The following is a 23168-nucleotide window of genomic DNA, read 5'->3' as shown; positions in this document are numbered from 1 at the left end:
AAGTGGACCACAATGTTTAAAAGACTATGAAATCATCTTAGGTGAATAAAGTGTTAATTGTTGCCCGAAGGCATTGTCCAAACACGTGACACTCGTGTCGCGTTCTAATGTTTAAACAACGGAGTGCCAGGTATTGGATCTACATATTGGTTTCCATAAGTAAAACCGAAAGGATACTAAAGTGGGTCGGTGTTATGGGAGAGAATACACATACTCGTCCCATTTCACTGGAAACAAATGCACGCGGCATGACAATGGAAAAATTCTGTTTACACAGTCTGTCAGGTTATCGTTTGTTCACGTATGCGGAACACTATTGCTGTGGAAAATACTGAAGTAATGAGACTGTGCTCGGCTGCGAACAAACACTATTAAAAATGGTACAAACACGAATGATTTTGCATTTCGTTCTTTCCTTTGTATGATTCCTCCTTCCTTATTATTGAGATCACTAATTGAAACATTAAATAATGATCGACTAGTGTCACAGCATTCAGAGAAGAATAACGTATGTGAACATTTATTTAGTGCAAATAACCAAATAAATATTTTCGAACGAAGTCTGCTATTTTCACCTTCCCTTGATTTAATTACATCAACTTTCTATCAAATGTGTAATAACTAGACCGTGATTGATTGATTACAAGCATTTCTTCTTTCAATGATTTTAATAAGTCGTAAGTTATGAAACAATACTTTTAGATACGCTTTGAATGGACCAACAATTTTGTATTTCACTTCTCCATTTTTACGCAGTTTAGTATTGTTTCCTTAATTAACTGTTTAGTTTCCATTTTAAACAGTTATAATAACATCGTTGATACTGTATGCTATTTTGTTAAGAATTTTAGTCCGTACAGAACTGGTGAATATATCTATGATAAATTGTTCTCCAATTTCTAGATGTTACGAACATTATAACGAAGACTGTATATATCGCTAATATTAATGTGTCACTATGCAATACATATGAAATAAAAAATATGTTTCTCTTTATTCTTAACGGAAATATAATAAACAATACCAATTCCTATTAAATAAAATATATGAACATATAAATAATATAATATAACAAATAATATATATGAATATATTATTTAGAGTATTATATTAAAAAATATATAATGTACTATATTAAAAAATATAACATGCACTGTGCAAAATATTAAATATATTACTGTTCAAGAACAACTGAAAATATCACATTAAAAAAGTGTCTATAATTTGCACTGCATATAATGCAAAATAAAATATGCATATTTCATTTCTCCAATGTTGAGCAATCATGTCTGCTCAAGTCTCGCTCTTTTTTCAGAAAAATGTGCAGTTGCATAGATACTAGCAATAAAAAAGAGAGAAAATGTTTAATAAAAACGAGAGATTACGCAATCTGTGCTTTAAAGTGACCAATTGTTGGAAAAGCTTTGGATTCGATAGTTTGAGACGTTTTCAATGCGCGAGCACACCTTGAAGTTGAGCACCAGTCGATAGTGTGAGCCTCCATTGAATGGCATTCCTGTCAAGTATGTCAAATGTCCGGTCATATACATATAAACCTTTATGAAGCGGTGCATATCTGTTATTTCTCTGTCATAGTTTATAGAGGCGCTGTATAAACAATATAAGTGTATACCCGATGCAGTCGTCCAGTGCATCCTCAGTTCATTTTCTGACGCGTTCTCCAACGGAACAAGTTGTCCTCGCTACCGCGTTGCAAATACGATCTTTTACAGTTCAATCATTTTTTAATTACTCTGATGTTCCACTTTGCACAACACAGTCCATTCTAGAATTTATATAGAATTTTTATATAGAATTCTATTTTGATTTTTGTTTAATACAGAGTGTGTTTGCTGAAATGATCGTAGAAATGCAACGGATTTAACGATTTATTTTTGAATTGATAGTAATCGATATACTATTTTAATCTGTTATGTAGATTACGATGGTTCTATGTTCACTTGAACATGTCGAAATATAGTAGTGGCACGCGAATACTGAACACTATGCGACCGATTAATTTGTCGATGAAGAAAAGTCCAAAGATATTGTCTATTAACGTCGGGTATGTATAAATATAGAGGTTTCACGTTTGTTGATTGTCCTGTGTATTTCATTAAAATTTACGTGCTTCTTCACTTTTTCATCCATTTTTTATTCGGACATTATTGTGTGTTTCCTGTCACTCGCAACAACGAACGGCTTAAAAGAAATATAAGTTTTACTGGGAACCAGACAAAAACATTTTGGAAACCAATGGTGTCGTTAAGACAATGTCATTCTGAATGCTACTAGATCATTGTCTCTACTACTTTCGAAATAAATTGATATATTATAATATGAAATGAAAATTTTATTGTTTACCGTTTCTTCATAGAGAATTTTTATTGAAAATATTAACAGTGTAGCTAGTAATAGACTTTTTGATAACTGTATATTTTCTTCTGAATAAGAATGTGTTAGATCAAACAAGTTATTATAGATTATATAAAATAACCTATTAGTTTAAAAATAAAATTGTTATTGTTATCGAACAGTTTCGAATAATTTTTGAGGAGCTATTAAGTATCTGCCGAATAAGTGTTATAATAATTTCAGGGTTAAATATTTTAGTGAAATTTTATTTTGAAGTTTCCTATTGAAAAATAATGCTAATTGTAAGTAGGGTAAACTGTACTATTGCTGGCACTGCAGTAGTTATTGGCACTTTTGATTTAAACGTCAAATACTAAGAATTCCTGGTATAGAAAATCATTTTATACTGCTTCTTATTTATATTTCAAAGCAACGTTTTAAGTTTTCATAGCGGAGTTCCACATATGACCACAGTGCAGTGTAAATAATGATTTATTAAAATTTTCGTTACGAGAAAGTAACCTTTATCGCTTTATAACTTAATATCGAACTGTACTACAGATGTAATAACTGCGCGTATAAGTTTAATTATAAAACAAATAGCCTGTTTAACGTTTACTTCTTACGGTGCCAATGACTGTACTATTTGTCTTACGATTGTTATTCACTGAATATATTTTATAATAAAAGATTTATGACTAGTAAAACTGTTTGATTTTGCTGAAAAATCTCTATCAGCTTATAGTAATAGCAAGTTAAGCTCGTTTAAACATTTCAAAAAAAGATAAAAAGATTTTTACTACGATTTTGGCTTAGGGTACCAATCATTGTACAGTTTACCTTAAGCACTTCAGAAATATTATGCAATTTTTACAGATATAAATGTATTGTCTTCATAGCTCTAAAATAATAAAAAGCAAATTCAGTTATCATTTGTTTTGCTGATAAAAAATGTAAAAGAACGTATAAAATGCGCAACAAACATGAATTTAATCGTGATGAATTATTCAGAATTTTCAAAAGAGTATTACGAAGTTTACTATGCTTTATACAAGATAATCTTCTGTAGTAAAACAGTTTCTCTGTATGCTATTAAAATAAACTGATAATTGTCGCGATGCAGCTCGCTTTAGGAAATTGTAGTGAGTCACGCACACAGGCTGATCGCATCGTAAACACACCGTATTGTTCGGATGAAGTTGGCAAATGAAATCGGCGAGTTTTTACAGCTGCTTCAATTGCGCAATTTCTCCCGATGTTCGCAAAAATCGTCCCAGTCAAAAATCCAAAAATATATTCTACTTACTGCAATACTACCAAAGCAATTTTATTAATCAATACAAAGTTCAGGCATTTAATTGACCTTATAATGCAGGTTCGAAATATTCAGATAGTAGTGTAGAATCTGACTAAACTAAATTGTCAACTAAAGTAGAACTTTTTTATAGATTTTTATTTAACACTAGAGGGGAGTTGTTGCTCGCTCGCTTCGCGAGCTTCGCGAGTAGGGTTGTTGTAGCTTTTTGGTGTGTGACTCTCCAAGAACTTCCCGATTCGTTAGACATTTGCGTACGTAACAAAATAAATTGTAATCGAAATTAACAAACAGACGTCGATAATGTAAATTTCTATTGAAATATTGATTAAACGCTACGACGTTCGTTTTTTTGTTGTATTGAAATATGATTCTAAAAGCTTTTAGTTTTTCCCGAATTTTCATGTTTCCGGGCAACTCTTCCAATTCTTTTTAATCTAAAAACCTGATTCGGACTACAACGAACATTTAAAAAAAAAAATTAGCCAAATCGGTCCAGCCGTTCTCCCGTGATGTCGTGACCAACGAACAGCATTTGATTTTTATTATATAGATTGAGCATAATTGTTACACCCACACTACCAGTGTCCACATGTACTTTGTACAAACTCAAACTAAAAACGCCCTAAATTGTCTACATGTATATAATAAAAGAAATACGCGGTTGCTGCAATAAAACAAAATATTTATTCCTTAACTACATTATATAAAACAAGTTTAAGTTCATAAATCTTCAACAAAATGAAAATTTTATGTTTAAAGTTCATATTTCAAATGTTCACATTTCATATACAAATTGAAACAGAAAGCGCCCTAAATTGTCTACATCTCAATCGAGAAATTTTAAATTATCCCTTTCCGCAATGAATGACACGTGAATATTTCGCCTAATTGACTACGAAAAGGCGCGGATCAGAAGCAAGGGTGAATTTTCATCACCGTGACATAATCCGTTCAGATGATTCAGGTGTTATGAGAAACTCACTCGACCCTCGTTATTGGCTGGAAGGATGTTTGCTCAGAGGCACATATTAGCTAGACGGATACGAGGAAACCCATTAGATTTATGACAATAGATGATTATCACTGAACGCGACCAAGATCATTCGATAGATGCAAACCTAGCGCAAGTCTTCATTACTTACCCGTATCACGGCGAACGTTATTATCGCTTCGTTATCTGTTCCCCCATTATTCTAAAGCGAGAACGTCGGGCTCTATTTTGTATGGCTTCACGAGTGGAAACACTTTCCGTTGTTTTCGAACACGGAGTAGCTTAATCACGGTGCAGTAATGCCTCGATACATGCGAAAGAGATGTGCACGATATATGTATATTTGCGAAAAATCTAGAAACCAGACGGTACTAATGCAATAACAAAACTTGGTTGTTTGTAATAATTCTTTTGTGAAACATTGACTAACACGATACACTTCGGATGGTGTTTACTAGTTCAATTAACGATTCATCCGACGAATTAGTAACTATTTAATCGAACAATGCAGGCGTAACTATGCTATTGTAACTAGACTGCGCGGATAAAGATATATTTAATTTATTTTAATAGCTATAAAATTCGACATGTCAATTTTTTATCTATACATATAATTGCATTAAATTATATTTAATATGTAATAATTAAACTGCGGATATTTATGCAATTTGCAATTTTTGTAGACGAATTTTAAGAAACTGGAATCAAATAAAATTCTATTTTCAAAGATAATAGCAAATTTGTAGATCAAAAATAAATAAAAATCATACTAAATTCTGTTGACTTTTCTCTAGCATTTTTTTTAAATTATTATAAGCCACAAATACATAAACATCCGCAGTCTAATTATAACATAAGTGTTCCACTGATTCATTAGGATAATCGAGGTCCCACTGTCTCTTGAATTACACAAATAAACATGACCAGAACTGTGTCGTGTTTAATGTCGTTTTAATCGGAAAAATGGCACGAATATGCTGGTGGTAGTTAACTGAATTAATTAATTTTTGTAAGGATGTTTGTAGACGAATTGTAAGAAACACGAATCAAATAAAATTCTATTTTTAAAGGTAATAGCATATATTTGTAGATAAAAAATAAATAAAAATCGTACTAAATTCTGTTGAATTTACTCTAGCATTTTTTTTCAATTATTATAAGCCACAAATACATAAACATCCGCAGTCTAATTATAACATAAGTGTTCCACTGATTCATTAGGATAATCGAGGTCCCACTGTCTCTTGAATTACACAAATAAACATGACCAGAACTGTGTCGTGTTTAATGTCGTTTTAATCGGAAAAATGGCACGAATGTGCTGGTGGTAGTTAACTGAATTAATTAATTTTTGTAAGGATGTTTGTAGACGAATTGTAAGAAACACGAATCAAATAAAATTCTATTTTTAAAGGTAATAGCATATATTTGTAGATAAAAAATAAATAAAAATCGTACTAAATTCTGTTGAATTTACTCTAGCATTTTTTTTCGATTATTATAAGCCACAAATACATAAACATCCGCAGTCTAATTATAACATAAGTGTTCCACTGATTCATTAGGATAATCGAGGTCCCACTGTCTCTTGTATTACACAAATAAACATGACCAGAACTGTGTCGTGTTTGGCGTCGTTTTAATCGGAAAAGTGGCACGAATATGCTGGTGGTAGTTAACTGAATTAATTAATTTTTGTAAGGATGAACATTCAAATTTTTGAGGAAAAAAATTGTATGCAAACCGTTGAAGAAGTATCAGGATCGTGCACGTATAGAAACATCCACTTAAACGACACAGTTTAGTTTTATTACCACAATATCATTAACGATAACAGAGGCTCATCCGTGCAAAACACGTTAATTCTTAGATGACCTCCAGGGATTAGTTTTCTGACTCGTTAATCCAGCGTAAAAGGCCAATATGCGTGCTCGCGAGCATTTCAGTTGCAACAATACAACGTGCAATCGTTGATATCGTACAGAAGGTTAGCTGAAGGATAACATATTATATGAGAATTTGTTCTTTTGTTGATGACCTTCAGGAACATGTTATCTTCTTTTGATGGCATACCTCGTGTGAACGTTATCTTCTTTTGATGGCATACCTCGTGTGAACGTTATCTTACTAGTTTTACACGTTTTAATTAATGTCGTATTATCTACAAACGCAATATTTTAGTATCATTCTTCAAGATGTATGAACAGGATACAATAAAACAGTAGAAATTCATGGTCGACACTGCACTGGAAACATCTAGCTTTATGATTAGTTTTGTGATAATGCTTATGATGATTAGCAGGCCTAGTATTATTTTAGACTATCAATGTTATCTTTTTCAAGATACTTCGGGGAGGTTCGTTTGCATTTTTCGTAGACGGACACTATTTTTTTGAGCTTCAAAGGCCGAGCCGAACGTAGATAAGGACAGCGCGTGTAAAGAGAGAGCGATTGCGTCTCTTTCTTTCCCATACGCTGTCCTTCCTTGCGCCCGAAACATTCATCGTCAATTAAACCACTAAATAGATTTGAAATTATATCGTGTTTGGTCTTATTTTAATAAAAAAAAACGCCACAAATATATTGGTAAAAGATTCATAAAAAAATAAGTAATAATAAAAAAGATTTTATATTGGTATTATATTGTGAGGATGTACGGGCCTTTGAACTGTGCCGACGACTGCGACTCTCCGTGTCGCATTAGAAGTGGTTCACACCGATATACCCGAGCCGAGATCAGATTACTACAGTGGAGGGGATATTTTTTTGCGTTTATAGAGGATTTACTGTATATCATTTTATCCTTGAGTGCAGAGAATTTATATATTACTATGCTGATAACACTGGTGCATGCCATTCTGTGCTACTTGTAAAAATATTATTTCATAACAAATTCTGAAGATTCGCCAACAATTTCATTAAAGGAAACTTGTCATGAGGATGATTCTATTTAAATTTTAAATTCGAATCTTTTAGCAGTCAACTGACATTATTAGCGACTTATATCAAATCCAAAATTAACCTCGAAGAAGTGGTTTCACAATGTAAGAGAAATATTCATTCATGAGGATTTGAATGGATCTAGCTACGTCGTGAGCTGTTCGATTTATTAAAATTGTTAAAATAAAACGGAACTTATTTCTATTTCATTTCTAATTAATTAATTTCTAAAATCAGCTGTCTAGATGCAGTCTAACTTTGCAGGGGTAGTATTATGCAAATGTTCTTTAAAAAGTTCTTTGACTTTTTATTTCACAATTTTCAAAATTATAAAAATGTTTCTGAATGAAGCATTTATAATTTGTAAAATACTCGTAATGAATAGACTCCGGAATGTTTATGCAAAATAAAAAGTTTGTGCATCAATTGCAAGACGCAAGAGCTAAATATAAATTTATATTGGTCATTAATAAACAATTTGAATGTGGTGAAAATAATATATTAATACTCTTAAAGTCTTTTAATATATTCACTGTATTAAATTGCACTATGTTTGTTATAAATGCATAAAACCCGGAGTCCAGTGATGAAAAACCGAGAAAATCTAAATAAATTCAATCGTGCCATTTGTATAAGGTAACACACATGCTTTTAGTGCTCGGCAGGTTAAACGGGATTATTAAAAAGTTCCATAACTCTTTCAGTCTCTGCTTTGACGCATTCTTGCTCTAGTATAGGGATAAAGTGTTACATTTGTCCGCGAGGCCCGACAGAGGCGACGTTTCCTATGATTGAACAAGCAGACGTTTATTGAGCTTCCGTCGTGTGTGTAAAACACCCTCCACCCTCTTTAGCCCCTGCCGTATGATAAAACTCTGAAATAACCAGTTTATCTTCTGTACGCTATGCGATCCTGCGTCGTGCACACCGTCGATCGTGACGCGCCACAAGCAAGGTTGACAGATCAATGAGCTCAAGAATTCATCGCGAAACGATCGCATCCGGATTAATTCGCGATTCGTTTTATTTCGCAGATCGAATCACGCGAGTGCTTCTACGTGGAACGTTCCTCTCGCCAACGTTCATATAGCGTGACGCATAATTTAATTGCCACGTGTTCCTCCAACTTATTCCTCGTTAGTGGAAGTTCGTATGTGCAACTAGTTTTGCGAATGACATTTTCAGATCGCCCAGGGACGTCGAGATATTCCGCAAATTCGACAATCTGAAGTCCACTCTGGTGGCTGCTGAGAGTAAGTTTCTTCAGAAATCGTTCAATGCAAAAACATGTAATTTAAAACAACAAAAACATTCGGAGAATTTACAAATACAGTAGAACCTCCATTATCCAGGCCTCTGATGTTCGAATTGTTTATCGTCTGAATACTTTCCGCAAAGAATTAAAACCAACCCATACGCTACACGATTTACTGCACACTTCAATAACGATTACGCTCAGCACTGAAACTATGTAATTGTTTTATTATCTAAATAATCATGTTCCACTAATTAGCACGGATAATCGAAGTTCTACTGTACTGTTATAATTAGACTCTGGATGTTTATACAAAATAAAATGTTTGTGCATCAATATTTTCACCGTTTTAAATTGCACTTGCTCATTTTTGTTATAAATGCATAAAATCGGGAGTCTAGTTATATTTTCAATCTGTAAAATATATCTTAACCCGTAGCAGTCGAGGGGTGACTCAGAGTCACCACTAAAAATGGCTGCACCATTATTCGTAATGTTCTTTACGTTATTAAATATGTTGGTATCTAATTATTACACATTTAAGTATTGTACAAGGTATTATATCAATTTCATATCTGTCAAATAAAAAAAATCATATACTGTGAACCATAGTAATATTCGGACAATATTAAAAGGACAATAACTTTTTTAATATCAAATCATATGATCTGAAAATTTTTTGAAAAGATTGCAATTTTGGTCGGAATTACAGAGAAAATATTAGAAGTTGTTGTTTTTTTACAAATTTTTTATGGGGGCCTATATTGAAAATTTAAAAAATACATTTTGTCAAAATCGGTCAACGTTACAATAAGCTACAAACGTTTAGAGACAGTAAAATTGCTATTTTTCCAGCCAATAACTGAAATAAATCCCAGGAATTTTGCATCTTTCAATGTCTGTAGTTTTTTTCGACATCTACCGATTTTGATGAAATTTTCAGAATATATATACATATATGTATAATTGACACAGATCTAAAAATCGTATTTTTTAAATTTTCAATATTGGCCCACATAAAAAAGTTGTAAACAACAACTTTTAATATTTTCTTTGTAATTCCGACCAATTGCAATTTCTCAAAATTTCTTTCTCACGCCATGCAATAAATTAATTGTTCGAACTTCTAACAAAATCCAAGTCGTATGATCTGATATTAAAAATGTTATCGTTCTTTTAAAAGACACTGGAATTATTGTAGCTCAGAAGAAACGAATTTTCGAGTTAAAGTGTAGATCTCATTGCGGAGGGTTAAGAACTAATTATTAAAACTTGATCTACAATTTGACTCGAGACAATCTGGTTTTGTATTGAAATGGGATTGTTTAACAAAATTTTCAGTGTCGGGCCCAGCAGTGCGCCCCGCCAGCACTTTCAATCCGGAAACCGACAGTTTGCACGCGTCTATGAAACCGATCATTATGTTGGCTCAATGCTTTTCCATGTTTCCTGTATCCGGTGTGAACACTCCAGACGCATCATATCTCAGGTAAAGTTTTCTCATATAATTCGAAATTTAATAAATAAGATATAAATACAAAAGTGTTCTACAACGAGTCTGATTCGACTTTTCTGGTGGCTTTTATCATAATGTTTTATCATTACGTAGTTCAAGAATCATCTTCACATCTTTACAATCACAATAATTGTAAATTAATCATTTTAGAACCCGCCAATTCGACGCGTCCCGTAAATCTAATGTTAAAGTTGTTAGTCGACTGAATATTCACATTCAGAAATATATTTATATCTATTTCTACAAGAATATATGCATTTGCATTTTCTGCCGTCTACCAATGACTCGCTGAATCGCTGATAAAAGTAATAAACGTTTGCTTGTTTGTTCAGGTTTACCTGGCGCAGTCCAAAGATCATATACTGTGCGCTTTCGTTGCTTGGATCGTTGACGTTGACGATTTTTAACATTATGAGGATAGTCTCGACGGAAGCCAGTTCTGCGAAAATGAGTAAGGGAAAAGGATTATAAAACGTCATCACTCTTTGAAAATGGAATTTTTTAAATGTTCAGTAGCATTGCAGACATATTGACTGAACCATTTTTAATAAACAATTTTTTAATAGCTTGTGTGATGCAATAATATCCTAATAATAAATAACGATTCCTGTGACAATTAAGTCACGAAGATTCATGTTTGTAAAATGGTTCGATTTGTATGTTCATTCTTGTATGTTTGGGACAATAGTGGTTACAAATTGCAAGTTTCTTTTTATAACTAATTAAAACAATTGGATAGAACATTTTTAACGTCTGCAAAATAAAATGTTACCTTTGATTATATTCGATTATTCTACGATTATTAAAAGTTCAATCATGTTCGTTTAACATATCGACTAATTGTATCATCGAAGTAACAGCTTGCTTTTTAAATGTGAACTAGCCAACTTTGTATTCAATGGAACGAATTTAATTGCATCCTTCCTTTTCCTAAAATTGGCGATGCAATGGCCCTCGTTGATGCTGACGTGGGAAAAGCTCGAAAAAGAATTTTCCAACAGACATAGAAAAGTGTCGAAAATAAGCTTATCCACCAAATTCAAGATTGTTACTATAATAGTCATGATACTTGCTTTGGGTGAGTAATATTAATATTACCATGTTAATTACAGTATTACATTCTAATAGCCACCACAAGAATTTAGGGATTTTGTGCATTTATTACAATTTCGATAGTTCAAGATTCACCGTAATTTCAATGTTACCGAGTTTTGTGAGATTTTTATTTTACAATTCCTGTAATTTAATGTATGAACTTTGAATTTGATTAGAAATCTCTAGTGATTAGTTTAGAGTCTAGACTGCGGATCTTTATGCAAAATAAAAATTATCTGCATCGATTGAAAGAAATAGAAACTAAATTGAATGTTATTTCTTCACTTAATGACTTTAATAGATGAGAAATCATATATTGACATGTTCAATTTTAAAAATTATCCAACAATTTTGTATTTCATCTACTCAATTTTGCTATAACTGCATAAAGATCCGCAGTCTAGTGATTATTCATTACTCATTGACGTATAAATTAAATTGTCTGCTCATGATTCACCATTTCTGTTTTTAGTAGAAACAAACTAACTGTTAGGTTTTTCGCTGTTTTTATTGTATGCAACCCTGCCATAATAAAAATGTTCTCCCAAACACTGGGAGTACGTACATCAGTTGTGTACGTGTCGGCCGACGTGTTAAAAATTCTGGAAACGTGTAGCCAGTTTCGTTGGAGTCTCCTCTAGAAAGCACTTGACCATGAAAGTCTCTCTGCACTTAATAACAAAGAACTGAACTCTTAATTGGCGCCTCGCTGCTCGATCCGAATATCTGGGTCATCTGCTGTAGGTTAACAGTATTCAATACGAGTAGCATTATTGGAATAGTGCGCATAATTATAAATTTCGAGATACAAAACCCTATTTTCTATCTTTAGCATTAGAACCGCTTGCACTCGTTGTTCGATTTTACATTGAAACAATAAATTTTTATTTCAATATTCATCCATCCCTCATTTTCGCAATTTATCCCTAGTTTGCATTACAAGCAGAATTATTCGTATAGTTCGCATAATTATAAATAGACTGCGGATTTTTATTCAAAATAAAAAATGTTTGCATTGACTGCAGGACACAGGAACCAAATAAAAACTGTATTTTGCTTTTAATTATCCTAATCAGCTGAAACTAATACGTCGATGTCCTTAAATATTTTTAAAATGTCCATTACTTTAAATTACAAATAATACCCATCTTTGTCATGAATGCATAAAATCCGCAATCTAATTATAAATTTCGAGATACAAAACCCTAGTTTCTATCTTTAGCACACGAGTTGACGATTCTACATTAAAACAATAAATTTTTATTTTAATCTTCATCCATCCCTTATTTTCGCAATGTATCCCTAATGTGTCAAATTAACAGTATTCAATACAAATAGAATTATTCGTATAGTTCGCATAATTATAAATAGACTGCGGGATCTTCATGCAAAATAAAAAATTGATTGCAGGACACAGGAGCCAAATAAATATTGTATTCTTCTTTTAATAATCCTATTAAGCTGAAACTAATACGCGTTGATGTCCTTAAATATTTTTGAAATCTCCACTACTTTAAATTACAAATACCCATTTTTGTCATAAATGCATAAAATCCGCAGTCTAATTATAAATTTTAAGAGATACAAAACCCTAGTTTCTATCTTTAGCATCAGAACCACTTGCACGAATTGACAATTTTACGTTGAAACAATACATTTTTATTTCAACCTTCACATGCATCCCCTATTTTCGCAATGTCACAGTCATTGACACAATGGCAAAACAATAAATAGAAAGAGTTGATGAATAATAATTAACGTTGGTAATTATTGTATCGAGGATGAAGTAATAAATATTTGCACAATGTGTGCTCTAATATTCGCGTTGCTCGCTTACCTATATTCGTGTTTCTCGATTTCATTCGCACGTGTTCGACTTCGCTTTGTTTCGATGTTATCGTTCTTAGCTTTGTCTCGCGATGAGGAGAGAACGAAGAGGATACGTAACGCCTTTTATCCTCTTCTTCAAGTTCACGCCAACTATTGATGTTCCAAGCTATACATGTCTAGCTGCACATTCTAGAGGGGTTGTACAATGCATCATTTTTGTGTAACAATTACAAAACAATGAACTCGCTGTCAAAGAAATTGAAAAAACGTGAAAATTATGCGTGTTAGATTGACACGTGTTAGATGCGTGTTTTGCTATTAACAAGATTGAATGTACAGGGTGTTAATTTGAACTCGAGCACCTAAATTATTTCGCTACTATCGAAGGTAGGAAAAATGACTAAATAGAATGAACATGGTTTTAAAGCGTGCATCTGATAGTGATAAAAGAATCCTGTGGAGGTCAGTTCACCGGATTCTCAAGGTCATCGCTTTTTTTTATATTAACATGTATCTTTTACTATACACCGTGACCTTGAAGCTACCTTCAATTACAAATGGCAAAATAACCATTCAATATACTAATTACTGGAGATTTTTATGGAAAGAATTTTTATGCAGGAATTATTTCATCTCTTTAAATTGTTTTAACCTTTTAACTATTTGGAATTTGTCATAATTGCTTAAAATCCGTAGTCTACTAATAAGTATTAATAAGATATAAATAGTCTCATATAATTTTGAATTTCATTTTGATTTACTTACGTTTAATAAATCGTTGCACGTGTTCACAGTGGAGCATGGCTTCTCTATTCTTCATGGCTCTTTCAGAGCCCAAGAATGCGCAATTTATCAGGGCTCTTCAGACGTGGTCGGTGTTTATTTCGAGTCACAGTTTCCACAGGTGAAAGAACGTCTGAAATTTTAATCGTTTTAAATTAACATATCTTTCTCAATATTAAAGGGGGGGTTTTATTATTAAATGTGTCTTTGTTTAGGTATTCTCTAAAATTTCGTACAGCTTGTGGAAGGGAATTATAGTGGACCTCATCAACATTCTGAGTACATTCTCTTGGAACTTTGTCGACCTGTTCCTCATCTTAATTAGCATTGCTTTGGCGGAGCAGTTTCGACAACTGAACAATCGTTTGTACTCGATCAAAGGCAAGGTACGTCGTTTAATTGAAAATTCAAATTCTAAATGCTTCATATTTTCAATCCTAATTAAAACCTTACTTTAATTGATATTTATTGGATTGGCAAGGAAGTAATTTCGGTATTTTGATTAATTTTTATTAATTTCGATGATCTTTTGCCAAAAAGAATAAATAAGAAAATATTTTATTGATTAAAGTTCATCGCTTGAATAAAAAAAAAATTGGGTTTTACTCTTAAAATACCGAAATTACCTTCTTGCCAATTTAATGTAACAAATAATTATGTATCGATAACAAGCATAATTACACAACCCTAAAATGCTGACACCGGTAGTTAACAAATGTATCTGTATACATATAATTTGACAACGTCCAACTGCACATTGAAAATTAAAAATACTATGTCAACTATTGGGTTGTCTGACGATCATAATTATTCTACAGTACAGTATTGTGTACAGTATGAAATTTGAAATTGTTCTAAAAATCCTGATATTTATTCTACAATCCAATAATCATTTTTAGACGAGATATATTAGGTGTACAAATAAGTTCGGTGCCTTTTAAGCATACTTTCGATCTTTATTTATAAAAAAAGGTATACACGTTACGTTTCGTTGCTCCCAAACTTCTTCAAACGAACGGAAATTACTTGTAGAGTTACAGCAAGTTTCTGTTGTGTTTGACAAGGATTTTCATTCAATAATTGTATATAATCAACTGCGTTCTCGATCACCGAGATCAAAATTTCCACTGCGAAACCTTCGGTACCACTTCTTGCATGTTTTATAAATCATTTTCGTAGCCTCAGCAGTATTTTTCTTTGACTCAAATGCAAAACGCCATGGTGCAAAGTATTGTTTTTTGAGGTTATGTACCAATTAGCGTAAATTTATGTAGTGCTTTTAAGGGTAAGATTGATACTTTAAAACACCAAAGCGGTGGGGAGCAACTTTTAATTTGAAATGCAATCACAATTGAATATATGTATACATAAAGGCACCGAACTTATTTGTGCACCTAATAACTGACTGTGGATATTTATGCATTCATGACAAAAATAAATAGGTGAAAGACGAAACAATGAAAATATCAGTGATCACATTATTTAGCGCAAAAATCGGTGTCGCAACATTCATTGTGCAGCGAATGCGATGTCAACAGCGGAGGGGCAATCGTAGTATCGTTTCTAATGACGAATCTTGGTCGTTAGTATCATTTCATTGTTAAGGCGATGCCAGAATGGTGGTGGGCCGAAGCAAGAAGTGACTACAACCACTTGGCAAGCTTGACAAGGCAATTGGACTCTCATATCTCCATTATGGTTCTTCTCTCGTTTGCCACCGATCTCTACTTCATCTGCATACAACTTCTCTTCTCTTTCAAGTATGCATAGCGCACAATAAAATGTTAATTGTGCGATCCGTGATGTCGCTTTGTTTGGGACATCTTATCTCGAACAATTTTTCCTTATTTTGCAATCAACTTTAATATCAGTTTCGGCCAGAAAATCTTTCCGCACAGTTTTATGTTTTTAGGGGTAAGTCTGATGTATTAGGTCGGAAAGAAAGTTCTTGCTGTTTTTATTATAAAATCAAAATAACAAATACCGCAAGAATTTCTTTCCGACTTAATACTTTATTGTAAATTGGTGTCTTCATTTTGTTTTAATATTTCTTCTTCCTCGTTACACCATCAGTGAAAAGGAAACTGTGAAGACTTTATGGTCAACCCAAAATTTCGTAAACGAAACTGTCTTCACACACTGCCTTGATCCTTTATATCAGGCCTGCCCAATTTCTTCTTTGCCGCGAGCCACTCGTCGCGTCCCAACCATCAAATTAATATAATTGTTAAAGCAATGAATATTGTAACCACTTATACTTAGAAATTATATGCCCATATTCTGAAATTAAATACAGGAAGTTTTAAGTTGTTAGTAAATAAAATACAAGAATTAAATAAATACAAGTTGAACAAGCGTGCTTTATGTGTCCTGGATTATTTTGTTTTAATCTTTTACTGCTATCTTTAATTTATGACGTCCATCTCAAAACGGTTCACAGAAAATATGGGTTAAGTATAAATATCGATTGCAATTATTTTATTTTCATGTCAACGATCTATGGTCGGACTTAATAATTTCAATGTTCTTGTCTGGTTTAGTTGCTTTTTATCTGATACTTGTGACGCTTCCTTATTTTTCAGTGTTCTTTTCCCGTCGAAAATTACGAAGTTAACTAATTTTAAACGTTTTGAAACAGTCCGATGCGGGGCATCATTGAGAAAATTTACTTTGGATTTTCCTTCGGCTTCCTGTTGGCCAGGACAACATTGGTTTCTTTGTATGCGGCGTCGATTCATGACGAATCCTTGCTTCCGGCTCCAATTTTGTACAGCGTGTCCGGAACCAGTTTTTCTACGGAAGTACGATTCTCATTTTGTTCGTTTTTCTAATGCTAAGTAGACAATTATTTTCTGAACGTGTCATCTTAGAAGTATTGCATGGTCGATCCACTTCTTTTCAAACATATTGCATGTTGTAAAACGAATAGTCAACATTTACGTAAACAAAACTAAAATCTTTAACACTCTAACCATTTTATAAAAATTACAAAACTGAATTTATTTAGATTTAGATTCATTGGATTCACAATTTGTATAACAATACGTGTGCTCGAATGAAGAAATTTATTGAATACTCTTTCTAATGAAAGCATCTTTATCATTTCAACAATTAAAAAATAGACGGTGGAAAGTGGAAGTGGTCATGTGACCGATTAGTGTTAATGAGATTATGTTAATGTCTAAAAACTGATCTATTAACCAAGACTTCCCAAGCGATAAAAATTATCTGTTGGTTATAAATAAATTTTTCTATTTTTATTTTTAATAGGTAATGAGATTCTTAACTCAGGTGACGACGGACAGTATTTGCTTGACAGGCATGAAATTTTTCTCAGTGACCAGAGGCCTTGTGTTAACGGTTCGTATAAATCACCATAATCTCTATGCATTTATCTGTAGAATTATCATGAAAATCAGGATATTTAATTACACGAAGAATAACGTTTTTCCTGTTTTTCTATCCACGTAACAAAACATTAACTTCATTAATCTGAGGCAACGTTAGGTCAGTTTCTATACGTTCATCACATGACAATTAGGCTATTTTTGTCAACTGACGAATATTTCTTACATTTTTTATTAATCGTTACCGAATAATCTTTCTTTACGTGAAAGCTAGTCCTAAAAATTCTGACGAGGATCAATTTTTTTCGATATTCTTTTATTTATTAAGAAAGCTAGCCTCAAACTAATGAACTCTAAAAATTCTGATATGGGTCAATTTTTATTCTACGTATGTTATCAACGTTGTTATTGCATATTACATTTTTAGCATTATCAATTTTCATAAATTTTCTGTCTCCATCAGCATTGTTAAATATTCTTCTTTCCTAAAAAAAAGCTAGCCATAAATTCGCGAATCCTGAAAACGTTTAGATGCGTCGATGTGTCTCTAATATTAGCATTATTGGACGATCTTTTATGAATAAATCCTTCAATTGATTAAATAACACTAAAAATTCTGATATAGGTCAAAAATAATTTCAACAAGTCGAATAGACGCAATTTACTCTCCGCTTCCAAACTATACAATTTCATGCCACTTTCCTCCTCTTCTTTCAATGGAATGGGAATTACTCATTGATAATACGTTGCAGGTTGCAGGGACTATAGTTACCTATGAATTAGTTCTCGTCCAGTTCAATTATGCTCAGCAAATCGATTCGACGAACGTAACGAAGATTTGTGAGGTGAAGTAAACGCGTTTTGAAGCACCTTCCAAGACGCTTTTACAAAGCGTAGAAAATTTTCCAATTTGCCCCCTCCCACCCTCCCATTCCACCTGAGTTTTTTCTTTGCTTCTTGAAGTATGCATACGTGTGGAATGTTACAATATTATATAAAGCTGCTGTATATAAGACGTTCTATGAGCCAGGCCAGAGGTGGGCATTATTTGCCGAAACACACAAATATTTCAAATACTATTTAATATTTTAGATTTTATCTTGCTTAAAGAAAATAGTACTTTAAATGAGATATACAATTTCGAAAATAAAATATTTCTATTTGAACAATCTGAACCTCAAAATAAAATATTTCTATTTCAACAATTTGGTCCACAAAATAAAATATTTCTATTTGAACAATCTAAAACACGAAATAAGATATATTACTTTTTGCATTGTTATAATACTCTGAAACGATTTAATCATAATTGTTTACTCATAAATGTATTGAATTCGAACCATTATTTTCAGCAATAATATTTTAAACTGCAGTTGAAAATAAAAAGACAAAATACAAATATCTTCAATATTCTTCAAATAAAATACTATTTAAAAAATGACTGCCTCAAATAAATTATTTTATTTTCAAAAATTACTGCATCAAATAAAATATTTTATTTTCAAAGTTGTACACATATTTTCAAATAAATAGGATTATATATATTTATTATTTACTATTTTTAAAATACTATTTTCCCCAGCTCTGCGCCAGGTCCGGGCAACTTGTCCGCTGTCGCTTCACGACTCTCACTACCAGTGTACCGGTCCCCCCCGCTATCAACTATTTTATATTTCCCCTATCGTGCTTCCCGAGGTCATTTGAAGCGACATTTTCATTTGCAAAAATGTCCGCCTCGGCTTTGTGTGTTAACAGCAACCGTACAGAGTACAAAAGGTGACTGATATACATTGTTTTGTAAAAATTACAAGACTTTTGATTTAGATTTCTCACAATTTTGATAAGAATATGTGCTTGAATAAATAAATGTATGTCATGATTTCTGATGGAAACATCTTTATAATTTCAATAATTGAAAAATAAAAAATATGAATCGTTCACTTGACCGGTCGTGGAACGGTTAGTGTTAAAAAGTTATTAACGAAAAACATGGACCAATAAGAACGCGGCGTCGACGGTAGGTTCCACTGAGCGTAGCGATAGTGTCACGCCGCGGTGAAGTAGTGAACAAGAGAAGGGACAGAAATTGATTTAATTAGAACTCACCTATTCAGCCGTAAATGTACCATTTAGAGACGAACTGCACAGCTGACTTCAGATAGTAGATTATACGACAAGTTAAGGGGTGTGGGTTAGGTCAACGATCTGGAATTGTACTTTCACTTTCACTTTCTTATCGATAAATAAATCGTACGTTCATTTCACACCGTGACATTTTTCCACACTCGCGATCATTGTTCACATTTACCAACACGTAGGTAGCTAGCACTAATAACAATTGCAATATTACTTGTATTGGAGCACAAATAAAAATTCGCAAGACTTTAGATATGTTCTCTACCGTGGTTCGAACGACACTGATTCTACGCAAGATTTTTCTGTACAGGTTCAGGGGAGGGGGGCATTATGCGTGTCGAACGACGGAGTGGTCGGACAAAAAACAGGACCCGAGAGGGACCGCTGTAAGACCATGATTTATGGCAACCACATGACAAAATATTATCTGTCCTTTATTAAGAAACTTTCTAAAAGGAGAGTCATAAACGCTGCGCGTACTGTTTTTCTATGTAGACAAAAAATCTGTCCTTTTCGCGTTTATGAGTCTCTGTTGTCTTATGAATTGCCATTCCAAAACTTGTTTACTGCTTCACCGCGGCACACCATCGCTACGCTCAGCGGTGTTTACCTGTCGAGCCGGACTCTCCCCGCCATCGTTCGTCGTGGCTGCGCTCTGAGTGGTCCGTGTTTTTCTTTAACAGCTCCTTAAGCTTTTGCACTCCGAATTATTTTCCAATTTTATATTGCCAACAACTCCCTACTACTAAATTAAATGTCTTATATTTGAAATTTACTTCAAAGGACAGCTCCTTGACTGCTATTTATTTTAAACAATTTTGTTTACTAATTATATTAAATATAGCTCTCAAACTTTGTCGTAATTTATATTTGCGGGACTTATATTTGTTTTTAGCTCTCATCTGTCCCTCGGTGTCAAATTGACACAGTGATAAAAAATCGACAAAATAAAAAGGCAAACAGTTATTTTTCGATGTTTTTTTTAGTCAAATTGATGATGAGTTAACATTTACTTAGGTTTCTCGGTTGTTTCGCATTAAAAAAATAAAAGTCACGAAGCTTCAGGAAAATTTACGTACAATTAACAGAACAGTATAACTTATTTCGGGAAAACTGTATCAGATTGACACGGGGGGCGAATGGGGGTTAACTAAAAAATAAGAAATTAAGTAAATAAAGGAAGAACCAAATACATATAGAAACCCGTTTCATCTACATTTTTCTTTCTCTGATGTCGAGTCACACTCGACAAAGGAGTGCAAAGGGTTGACAAAGCCGAGGCAAACATGCATTTCTAGAATAGACGATCCCCTTAAGTATGCATCATTTACAATTAGATTATGTCTGTAATACCATTAGCACTCAATACGTACCATTAACTATTAAGATAATTTAGCCTAAACTTTAAAATAACTTTTTAGAATTATCTCTCTTCCATGGAACCGTTTGATACATGTATCCGATGCAACAATTTTCAATTATTGCGAATACAGCTTCCAAGTTCCAGATGCTTAACAGAATCGTTGTTTGTAAATACAAAAATCCTTTACACCATTTTGCAAGCCGAGATTTTATTTTTGTAAACTAATTGTACATTATATATTATAATTCATTGCGAGAATGTCTCAACTATTGTTTACGAAACATAAAAGCATGCATGTAATATATTTTATTCTATTTACACTGTACTTATAAATAATGTAAATAAAATGCCAGCAAAGAGATCATTGGACTTTACATCTTGGATTATCATCGGACTTTACATTATTATTAACACGTTCAAGATCAGAAAATTGTTATGCTGTCTCTCGGTGATACTTTTTTACAGTATTATAATGTTAATAGTGGTTAATCTCGTGTTAAGACAAGACAAGAATATTGACACTTAGTTCGCTTCATCTGTAACATGATATTTCCGGCTATAATCCAAGAACTAACTAATTATGTTGGAATCATAGTTAACGACGCAACAGTTACGTCACCGGTCTTGAATGTGTTAAGCAATAATCCCCTCCACATTTAGCCTAAGATCTTGACATGTACATATTTGATACGATACGTCACCTTAATATTTTATTAACTATTTTGAAATATCTCGATTAATAATCGAGATTGCCACTGAAAAATTCACGAAGAAACTACGAAGTGTGTTAAATTAATTTTTATTTCAGCCTATAGGCTGATACATATAGCTTTCCAACTTGGGGATTTAAATGGACAAGATCCCCAAGGCCACGAACGTGTTTTCATTTTACGATTCATAGGTATGTATTTGCTCTATGTACAGATGGTACATAATAAAACTATTAACTGGATAAAAGAGATACATTCAATTATAATTGCCGATTTGTTTGTTTATTGCAGTTCTTGCTGGACGATTTCGCAGAGATCAGCAATTAACGCCTCGATGAATTGTACGATTTTCGAAAATACACTTTGCAACCAATGTGGCAATAGTGAAAGAAATTCTCGACCACTTTTTATATTTCATTTATTGTGTTTTATACTATATATTTAATAAAGGATATAATAAAGTAGATAAAAATGTACATCTCGAGAATCTGTTCACGTAATTTCCGTTTTTTATATTGATGTTGAATATTTGGAGAGCTATTCAAGATAAAAATGCAGTATGAACTTTCAAATTGTATATTTTGTAAATAATACCTCGACCAAGACAATTCTATAGAAAATGAATTAAATGTTTAACGCTCATCGTTCCACATTGTTTTATTAGTTTTGAATATGTATGCCAATACCTGGGTACCATTTTCTTGTTAATAAATAGCAAAATCGTCATAGATCTCTATTTCCCTGGATAATAAGTTGATTCATGTTGGACACACCAACAAATACATAGTTGCTCCAGTCGTACCACTTGAATTTTGAACAAACTACTTATAATAAATAACAACAATATTAACACAAGTTTTGAATAACACATTTAATTTCGATTTATTTGATAAATCCTAAGTTTTATACGGGTTTTTTCTTAAGGGGCACGACTTGAGCAACCTTACCTTACATTAAAACCTTAAAATCGAACGACTAAAATTTTATTAAAAATCGTAGGAAATGTTGGATATTAACGCAAGGATTAAAGAATAAAACAATGTTAATCATTTATGTTTCCCTTATATTTTATATTAAACTCTGGAAACGAGGGACGGATGAAGATTAAAGACACTGTGCACCAAAAATAGAAATACAAATTACAAAATGCTCACATATCAGAGAAACATGATAACGAGGGTTCAGGGGTGAGAAAAGTAGTGTACATTATTGATATATTAATACCGAAATGTTTGGCAATGTATAATCCTAAGTGTATCACGCATTAAGTGTAGATCCTTGTTCGTATCGAGTGCAGGACGAGTATACGTAGCGAGTTCGTAAAACACTGTGCTATGCCAAACGGCGAAGCTCATCCTATGTGTCGAAAGCCAATATGTATTTCGGAAACGATGCTGATCGATTCACTCTAATTCGCTATAATGCTTTGGTTTGGCACCCGTGGCGCGTTGGTGATATCACCGAAAGGTAATCACGTCCATTCATGCCATGAATTGTGATCCTAAAGAATGTTTCAATAAAATCCAAGA

At 32.9% G+C, this 23168-nt stretch overlaps 2 protein-coding genes and 1 long non-coding RNA gene across 4 annotated transcripts in view; 1 reads left to right on the top strand and 2 right to left on the bottom strand.

Moving 5' to 3' along the window:
* Positions 1-1260: 1260 nt before the first annotated feature.
* LOC143213440 (gustatory receptor for sugar taste 64f) lies at positions 1261-22912 on the top strand. The gene is made up of 13 exons (XM_076433302.1): positions 1261-2065; positions 8790-8857; positions 10201-10348; positions 10708-10826; positions 11259-11453; positions 14095-14204; positions 14299-14469; positions 15671-15843; positions 16722-16884; positions 17354-17443; positions 18183-18275; positions 21738-21830; positions 21931-22912. The coding sequence occupies exons 1-12, from the start codon at positions 1968-1970 to the stop codon at positions 21747-21749; spliced, it is 1440 nt and encodes a 479-aa protein (XP_076289417.1). The 5' UTR covers positions 1261-1967; the 3' UTR covers positions 21750-21830; positions 21931-22912.
* Positions 10100-19886, bottom strand: LOC143213446 (uncharacterized). Its single transcript, XR_013009970.1, has 3 exons — positions 19537-19886; positions 14066-14216; positions 10100-10814 (listed from the first exon to the last, which is right to left on the bottom strand). It is a non-coding gene; the product is annotated as an uncharacterized LOC143213446 (long non-coding RNA).
* LOC143213441 (gustatory receptor for sugar taste 64f) overlaps positions 22531-23168 on the bottom strand; it is a 13336-nt gene continuing 12698 nt past the window's right edge. For both annotated transcript variants that reach the window (XM_076433303.1, XM_076433304.1), the window contains exon 12: positions 22531-23140. The gene's annotated coding sequence lies outside the window, so the exon portion shown is untranslated. The remainder of the gene's footprint in view (positions 23141-23168) is intronic.

Source organism: Lasioglossum baleicum, chromosome 11 (assembly GCF_051020765.1).
Source record: "Lasioglossum baleicum chromosome 11, iyLasBale1, whole genome shotgun sequence".
Taxonomy (NCBI): domain Eukaryota; kingdom Metazoa; phylum Arthropoda; class Insecta; order Hymenoptera; family Halictidae; genus Lasioglossum; species Lasioglossum baleicum.
This window is presented reverse-complemented; position numbering and strand designations above follow the sequence as displayed.

Excerpts from the sequence above, each read along its gene's own strand:
- LOC143213440 (XM_076433302.1), top strand. The coding sequence starts at position 1,968 with ATGTCGAAATATAGTAGTGGCACGCGAATACTGAACACTATGCGACCG. Across the intron at positions 10,827-11,258 it reads AGCCAGTTCTGCGAAAATGA|CCAACTTTGTATTCAATGGA; the intron begins GTAAGGGAAAAG and ends AATGTGAACTAG. Across the intron at positions 11,454-14,094 it reads AGTCATGATACTTGCTTTGG|TGGAGCATGGCTTCTCTATT; the intron begins GTGAGTAATATT and ends ACGTGTTCACAG.